The sequence below is a fragment of the Apodemus sylvaticus genome, chromosome 8 (assembly GCF_947179515.1).
Source record: "Apodemus sylvaticus chromosome 8, mApoSyl1.1, whole genome shotgun sequence".
Lineage (NCBI taxonomy): Eukaryota > Metazoa > Chordata > Mammalia > Rodentia > Muridae > Apodemus > Apodemus sylvaticus.
This window is the reverse complement of record NC_067479.1, coordinates 75,717,447-75,725,467: the sequence shown is the minus strand read 5'-3', so window position 1 is coordinate 75,725,467 and position 8,021 is coordinate 75,717,447. Positions and strand designations below refer to the sequence as shown.

The following is an 8,021-nucleotide window of genomic DNA, read 5'->3' as shown; positions in this document are numbered from 1 at the left end:
TATAGCTAGAAGCCCTAGGATCTAGTGTGCTCTCTTATCAGTAGCATATTGGTGGTCATCAGGCTATAAACTATTGTGATATGTCCCCTAAGGATGGGTTCTAAGAACTAGGAACTAAAGATAAAGGAGAGAAAGTCTTGGCTAAACAATCTGGGGAATTTGTATGAGTTCTGCCTCCACAGATAGCAAAAAAGTCACTAGGTCATTTTCAATATCCACTTTCCAGCCTTCTGGGCAGAAACTAAGTAACTCTTCCTTTGAGGAGAGAGGTTCCTGAATGTTGCATGTTTAATATTTCTGGCTCCCTTTTGCTCTGTAAGCACAAAGACATCTGTGTCCCCTAGAGTGGGAGGGAAAGGGAGCTGAAAAGGCCGCCAGGCTGGTCTGAAAATCATCTAGCACCATACCTTCATTAGACATGTTCCCAATAAACCCAAGGAAATTCCTGACCATATTCCTGTAGGTTGTTACTGCTACTGTCATCTTCAGGTCAACCACCTGTGTTCCCTTGCCCCAGCCTTGAGCAGGCTAATCAGACCTTGATTGTTTGCTAAAGTAGAGCCCACTTGGGTAGAGCCTGCTGGGACTTAGGGGAAAGTCTCCTGCCTTGCACCTGAAGTTTCCTGCAGAAGCAGACTGCCAGCTAAGCTTGTTTTGCAACAGAATTCAGTTGAAAGACAGCAACAGAACCCAGAGGAAACAGAGGAAGGGTCTTTGGGTTTTCCATATATATATATATACTCTGTTATGATCATAAAAAGAGAAAGAGATATTAAGATATGTTCTGAGGCATCTGGTGAGGTGTGTGGGAAAGGGGTGCCTCAGAGGGCTCATGCCAAGGCATTCCTTCCCCTGAGGGAACACACACACACACACACACACAAAGGTATAGTATAGAACTGTGTTTATTTAGGGCATGGAGAGGGGAGTTAGAGTTATAGAGGCAGAGAAAGGCAGAGAGAAGGAGAGAGTAGAGAAGTAGAGGCTGGCCATGACCACATGGAGAGATGGGGAAGGAAAGGGGAGAAGGAAGGAGGAAGGGAAGAGCCCAAGAGGGCAAGAGAGAACAAGAGAGCAGGAGAGCCAAGAGGCAAGAGAGAGGGGAGGGGTCAAGAGGCCTACCTAGCTGCTGTCAGGTAATTGTGGGGGTAGAGTCCAGAGTACAAACACTCACAGAGCTAAAAATTAAACTTTGAGCCTTAATCAGAACTTTTGTCTTGGCTCCAAATTTCTGTCTGCCAGTCCTATTTCATCCCCAGCCCCCAATCCAGGTGTTCCTGGTTCGATGGCAGGTAGACAGCTACAAACCTGCTCTGTGCACTCCAAAGTAAATGGGACATTTCCCTGGATTCTGGGGCACTGGGGAGGAAAGTAAGGCCAGGAGGAAGTTAACTGCCCAGTTTTACTTTCACAGAATGCATATGCATTCTAAAAAGAAAACTTTCCTTGGGATGATATTGGGAGCAGGCTAGGATAGGGAAGACCTCTGAAATGGTTGTTTTGAGGGGCTCTCAGTGAACTAGCTCAGACTTCAATTCTGGAATTTTTCTAGAGATGATAATAATGATAATGATAACAACAATAGATAATTAGTAACTATATACAACGACTAAAGATGAAGGTGAACATATCTAGAAAGATGTAAGTACTAAGATAATAGACTTTGATATTATCAAACTCTCTTAGTTACTTTTCTATAGCTGTGATAAAACACCAGGACCAAAGCCACTTATTAAAGCACATATTTAATTGGGCTCAGGATGGTAGAGGCTTAGAGTCATGGATGGCAGAGAGAAGGCATGGTGGCAGCAACAGCTGAGGCAGAGAGCAATGGAAATGATGCATGGCTTTTAAAACCATGCTGTCAAAGTCTCCCCCAGTGACATTTCTTTTCCCCAACAAGGCAAAGTGGGAATGTAATGGCCCAGAATTAAGGAAGGAAAGGTGGAGCAGAGCTTCAACACAGTATACCTCAGATGAGGATGACAGGAGTTGGCTCCCTCCCTTCTCTCCGACCTGGTGCCAAATTGTCAGCTGCACCACTATCAATCTTAGTAAGAATGAATACCTTGACAGTTATTTGTCTACAGCAAGAGAGGGACCTGGGAGCAAGATACAGAACAGGAATACATGTCTTGTCATATGGAAGTCCTAACATGAATTTCTTCTTTCAGGAAAAGAATGATAGAGAGGGGAGGCAGATGTTGACAGGATAAGGTTGTGAGACACAGTCATCTCACTGGTTTGGCCTAGGCTGAGCTCTACACAGAATCATCGAAGTGAACTGGTAAATAGGGGTTCCCAGCACAGGCCACAATGATGTGCTTCTGGTGGCGACTGGTCTGGTAGTTGCATTTGCTTTTGGGCTTCAGGTTGCAGTCAGTGATGTGCATGGCTGAGCTGCTCTTGTAGCAGTTGTTCATCTGGGGGTTCTTGCAGCTGACTCTTTCCTGGAAGCAGACAGCCTGGACATCTGCCAAGGGTTCATGTATGAACGTGTTCATGCGCTTGCATGTTATATTCCTGCGCCTCATCATTTGGTCACAGTAGGTGGGGCTGTGGTTGGAGGAACCATGTGGGTCCATGTGTTGGCGCTCAAACTTCTTGGCTGGAGGTTCCTTGTCCAGGAAAGGCTGGGCCCATCCAAGTACCAAGAGAAACAATGAAAATAGAATGAGGGACTTCTCCAGACTCATGGTAACTTCCTGCAGGAGAAGACTGAAAGGAAAGGAAGAGAAAAGAGGACAAATGCTCAGAAGAGCTGCAGCACCCACCTCCATCTCCACAGAAGACTCTTCCACCTCAACTTCCTTACACATTACCCCCCCAGCCTTCCCAGCACACTCCCCCCCTCAGCCTCCCCAGCACACTCCCCCTCAGTCTCCCCAGCATATTTATTCCCTCAGCCTTCCCAGCATACTACCACCATCTCAGCCTCCCCAACACCCCTCTATCCACCCATCCCACCCCACCCCCACCTCTGCATCTACCAGCATCCTCCCCAACCTCAGCACCCCCAGGACTATCTTATTCTTGGATGAGCCAGAAAGATTTCCCTCTGCTGAGAGATCTTGTAAGTAAGACACTGTTTTACTTCATTACTTACTGAAGAGAAGCCATTCTTTTCTCTAGGAGGTAAGCTGTGCCACCTAAACTCACGGCAAAATGCTGAATACTGTTTTTTCATATAAAACACATTTGAAAAAATAGAATATATTTATAAATAGTGTTCAAATACCTCATCAGAAGGTCATTTAGAATGTGCCATAAGCTAAATTGTAATCCTGGATCATTACTGACATCCAGGACTGTGACTGTAGACTCGTTACCTTACAACACAGGGGAACTTGGTCTAGTGCCTGACTCTGGCAGTGTACAGGGTTTGGGTTTTAGTCTAAAGACACATACTCCCTCCCCCAGCCTGGGAGCTCTGTTGTCCCCAACCCACTCTTACTAAGTATCTGATGTCCCATGCCTCCACCCTTGCCTCCAGCTGTTTACCTGGCCCAGCATTTCCAGAATTTGTGTCAGTCAAGAGTGACTAGCCTTTATTCTCTTAGTTCTAACTCTCAAGAAGAAATAGTCAAAAGGCTACTTCTAGGCAACTTACCGAAACTTTTAGTTTGAACTCCAGGACAAATTGGAAGCCAGTTTCTTCAGTCACACAGTCTCTGTGGTGTGGAATTTAAAAGGATTCCAAGGGGTGGGATTCCAAGAAAAATGGGTGGAGCAAATCTGGCTCAATCTTTTCTGAATAATAAAAACAAAGGCATTGTAAATTTGGATTGGAAATCTGCCAAGGCTGCCAAGGAAAGAGAAAAGACCATTTGATCCTCATGTGCTGATTTTCAAGGGGCAGCAGAGCAGCCACAGGGACAATGCTCAGACAGGCAAAGCTCTACCGTCATCTGCAGACAACTACTCTCCCTTTGAAAAACAGCTCTTGGCCTGCTATTGGGCCTTAGTGGAAACTGAATGAACGTTTGACAATAGGACACCAAGTTACTATGCGACCTGAACTTCCCTTCATGAGCTGGGTGTTATCAGACCCTCCAAGTCATAAAGTAGGGTGTACACAACAGCAGTCTATTATCAAATGGAAGTGGTATATATGTCATCGGGCCAGAGCAGGTCCTGAAGGCACAAGCAAGTTACATGAAGAAGTTGCTCAGATGCCTATGGTTTCTACTCCTGTTACAATGCCATCTGCTGCCAAGCATGTGCCTATAGGCTCATGGGGTGTTCCCTATAACCAGTTGACTGAAGAAGAGAAGACTAGGACCTGGTTTACTGATGGCTCTGCACATTATGCAGGCCCCACCCAAAAATGGGCAGCAGCAGCTGTGGATGGAAGTCCAAGGATCTAGCAGTTGCTCATTCCCACGAGGCAAGCTGGCAAGGAAGAGTAAGTAAATCTTCCTTCTTCCAATGTCCTTATATATCGCAGCAGAGGATGTAGCCTAGATTAAAGGCTGTAGGTCTCCAACAGAGGGTGTGGCCCAGATTAAAGGCGTGTGCCTCCATGCCTTTAATCCCAGATGATCTTGAACTCAGAGATCTCCTTGTCTTAATCTTCTGAAATTCATAGCCACTATGCTTCAAGATCTCCATGCCAAGATCCAGGTCAGAAACTTATATCTCTGAGCCTCCAGATTAGGATCATAGGTGAGCCTTCCAATTCTAGATTGTAGTTCATTCCAGATATAGTCAAGTTGACAACCAGGAATAACCACTACAGCCACATACACTTCACATTCCTTTACAAAGCCTTGTAAGAATGACATGAAGCCTCTTTCTAGGAGACAACTCTTCTCTCTCTCTCTCTCTCTCTCTCTCTCTCTCTCCTCTCTCTCTCTCTCTCTCTCTCTCTCTCTCTCTCTCCCTCTGACAGACACATGGCCCCTCTCAGCCTTTCTTTCCCCAGCATGTGTCTGCTTAGGAAATTCATTTTGTTGTTGTTGCTGTTTTTTTTTTTTAAACAGGTTTAGCCTTTAGTTAAACATGTCAACAAAAGTTATTCAAAAGGACAAAAGCCCACATCATCATCCATATTGGACTCCAGGTTTCTTTCTTCTTTTCTTCCACTTTCTTCTCTGCAGGGGCAACAGCAATGGAGAAGGCAGGAGCTGAGAACCAGGCCCCTACATTGCAGATGGAGCTTCATGTTGGCCTTGGCCAGGGCCTTAGCAAACAAGCCAGACCAGAATGGTTCAACACTGATAGCAGCTGCTTTAGTGTGGTCATTGAGCATTCTTTCGTTCTTTGTTTGTTTGTTTCAAGATTTATTCATTTCATGTATACAAGTATGCTGTTGTTGTCTTCAGGCATACCAGCAGAGGGCATCAGATCCCACTACAGATGGTTGTGAGCCACCATGTGGTTGCTGGGAATTGAACTCAGGACCTCTGGAAGAGCAGTCAATTCTCTTAACCACTGAGACATCTCTTCAGCCCAAGGCCATTGATCTTATCCTGATTGTCACTTCATCTCCATGCAGGATGAGAGAGAGCAGATTCAGGAGAGCTCAGAGACTATGTGACTATGAGGAGTGGCAGTGTGGTGCTAGTCTCAGGATGAAGTGAAGGCCTCATCCAAAGGCAGTCTTAGCTTCCTTGAAGCCTAGCATGTTGGCAGCAGCTGTGGAATGTCTGAGGAAATTCTCATTCATTGATGTCTGTACTGGATAGCTTTATGTCAACTTGACATAAGCTCGAGTTACTTAAAGGAGGGAACCTCAGTTGAGAAAATACCTTTGTAAGATCCAACTGAAGGACACTTTCTTTATGATTAATGGGTGAGGGCCCAGCCCATTATGAATGGAGCTATCCATGAGGTGAAGATCCTGGGTTCTATAAGAAAGCCATGGGGAGCAAGACAGTAAGAAGCACCCCCCCCCCACCCCCCCTCCCCCCCCCACCCCCCCTCCCCCCCCCACCCCCCCCTCCCCCCCCCACCCCCCCTCCCCCCCACCCCCCATCCCCCACCCCCCCACCCCCCCCACCCCCCCACCTCCCGCACCCTCCACATCAGCTCCTGCCTCCAGGCTCTTGCCCTGTTGAGTTCCTGTCCTGAGTTCCTTCAAGGATGAACAATAATATAAAAATGTAAGCCAAATAAACCCTTTCCTCCCCAATTTGTTTTTTGACATGGTGTTTGGACCCTAAGTCAGGGTCCATGGTCTCACTTGTCTGGTAGCTGAGGAGTGGGGTACAACTGTCTTTCTTTCCATTTTCTCCCAGAAGCATTCTAGGAGGTTTAGGGAAGACAAACAAGATGCCTGGCCAGAGAGGAGACCTCCAGGGTAAGCTCTACCACTTCTGGACACTTTCCATCATCTTCTGTGCCTGGTGTGGAGTATTCAAGGTAGGAACAGAGCAGAGCTAAAGACAAACCAACCACAAACATTTTCTGGAGAAAATACACAATGAAATGACTTAGGGGGAGGCCAGGTTACCCTGGGTATAGGGATCCCCATCCAGACCTGTAAACAAAGAGTGACAGTACATCATTAAGGCAGACGGGAGAAAAATGCCCCTTGGAGCTAGGCTCCCTGGAGGTCCCTGGCAGTGTGCCCACCTCTGGCCTTAGAAAGGGCCTTGATATTCTCTAAGGATATTGTGCTTCCTGGGTTATGGGTTCTGCGCTGTATCTTTCTTCTTCCTATTCTTAATTCTTTATACAGCACAATCACAGCCTACAAGCTGGTTAATTGATAAAGGAGAACTTGGTATTCCAGTGGAAAGAAAAAGAAGATGTGGCAATAATGCCTACTGCTTCCAGTCCTAAACTCAATGAACTCATGTTGAACCTTAGTGAAAGAAAGTCTTGGAATGTTTTTCAATAGGGTCTGTCTTTATCATAGCCTTAACAAAGGTAATGATGAATAGTTTGTAGCAGGAAGAAAACAATATGAAAAAGTATAGGACTACTGATGAGCTACAGGTACTTATGATAAGAAGGTAATGGATAAAAACATTGAAGGTTAGAAGGCACTATAATTTTCTTGAGATTATGGATATAGATTAGCTTGAGCCAGACCGCCTTGATGTTTGCTGTCCAAGGCAGTAGAGAAGGCTCTTATAATGAATATGTGCTCATTTTCAAAGCATTTTGACTTTTGATGACAGAAGAAGGCTTTAAGCATACAAATTGGTCTGAAGGCCCAAGTTTTCCTGTTGATTATTGACACAACTTTAATAAGTAACCACAAGTTAGAATCGAACACCATATGTCTGAGGTTTATGATCATAGTTTGCTTTTGATCACGGTTTACAGAGTAAGAGTTCCTGTGGGCATCATATCATGTCTACTTGCTGTTCTAATGAGGATGGAAATGTACCTTGTTTAGCAATTGTTTGAATGTTTCTGGAGGTGTGCCAACCTCAATCTGTTCCTCAATGTATTATAAATATGCCTGACTAAAAAGTAAAGTTGCAGCAGATTCAAACCGCTCTCTGGTGTGTCTGTCATTATCTTGCCACACCTGTGCCTTCCTAAATACCAAAGCCCTGATTTTCCCTTGGTCGTGACTCCCCCTGCTGGGTCAGTCCATGGCAGTGCTTATAAAGTTTACAGATCAAAGGGTGCCTCTTTCCCAGCTGAGACGTGATCCCTTGTAAACAAGGAGGACACCAGGTGTGTGAGATAACTTCCTTAGCCTGTACCTGATGTGATGCAATACATCATTTAAGACTTAGAAAATCATACCCTGTCCCACCTTGGGGTTAAAGGTTGTTCGCAGCAGAAGTCACAAAGAATGTCTAGCTATGCTGTATATAAGTGCCAAGCCTTCCAAGTTCAGGGTCTTATTCCTGACCTGTGCAGTGGGAAAGTTTGACTCAAAACAATAAAAAGACTCTTATGCATGATTGCATCAGACTCTGCCGTTTTTGAGCTCTCCTGGGTATCCTGTAGAATTTGGGCATAACAATACAAGAACTGATTCTCGTTTATATGTAAACATTGATGAGTCGAAGGGCATTTAGGGGCTTGCAAGAGTAAGGAAGAGCATCTATGAGCAT

The 8,021-nt window shown here is 45.3% G+C and overlaps 1 protein-coding gene across 1 annotated transcript; it reads right to left on the bottom strand.

Moving 5' to 3' along the window:
* Window positions 1-2,261: 2,261 nt before the first annotated feature.
* Window positions 2,262-2,819, bottom strand: LOC127691621 (ribonuclease pancreatic-like). Its single transcript, XM_052191584.1, has one exon. The coding sequence runs from the start codon at window positions 2,817-2,819 to the stop codon at window positions 2,262-2,264; it is 558 nt and encodes a 185-aa protein (XP_052047544.1).
* Window positions 2,820-8,021: the final 5,202 nt, after the last annotated feature.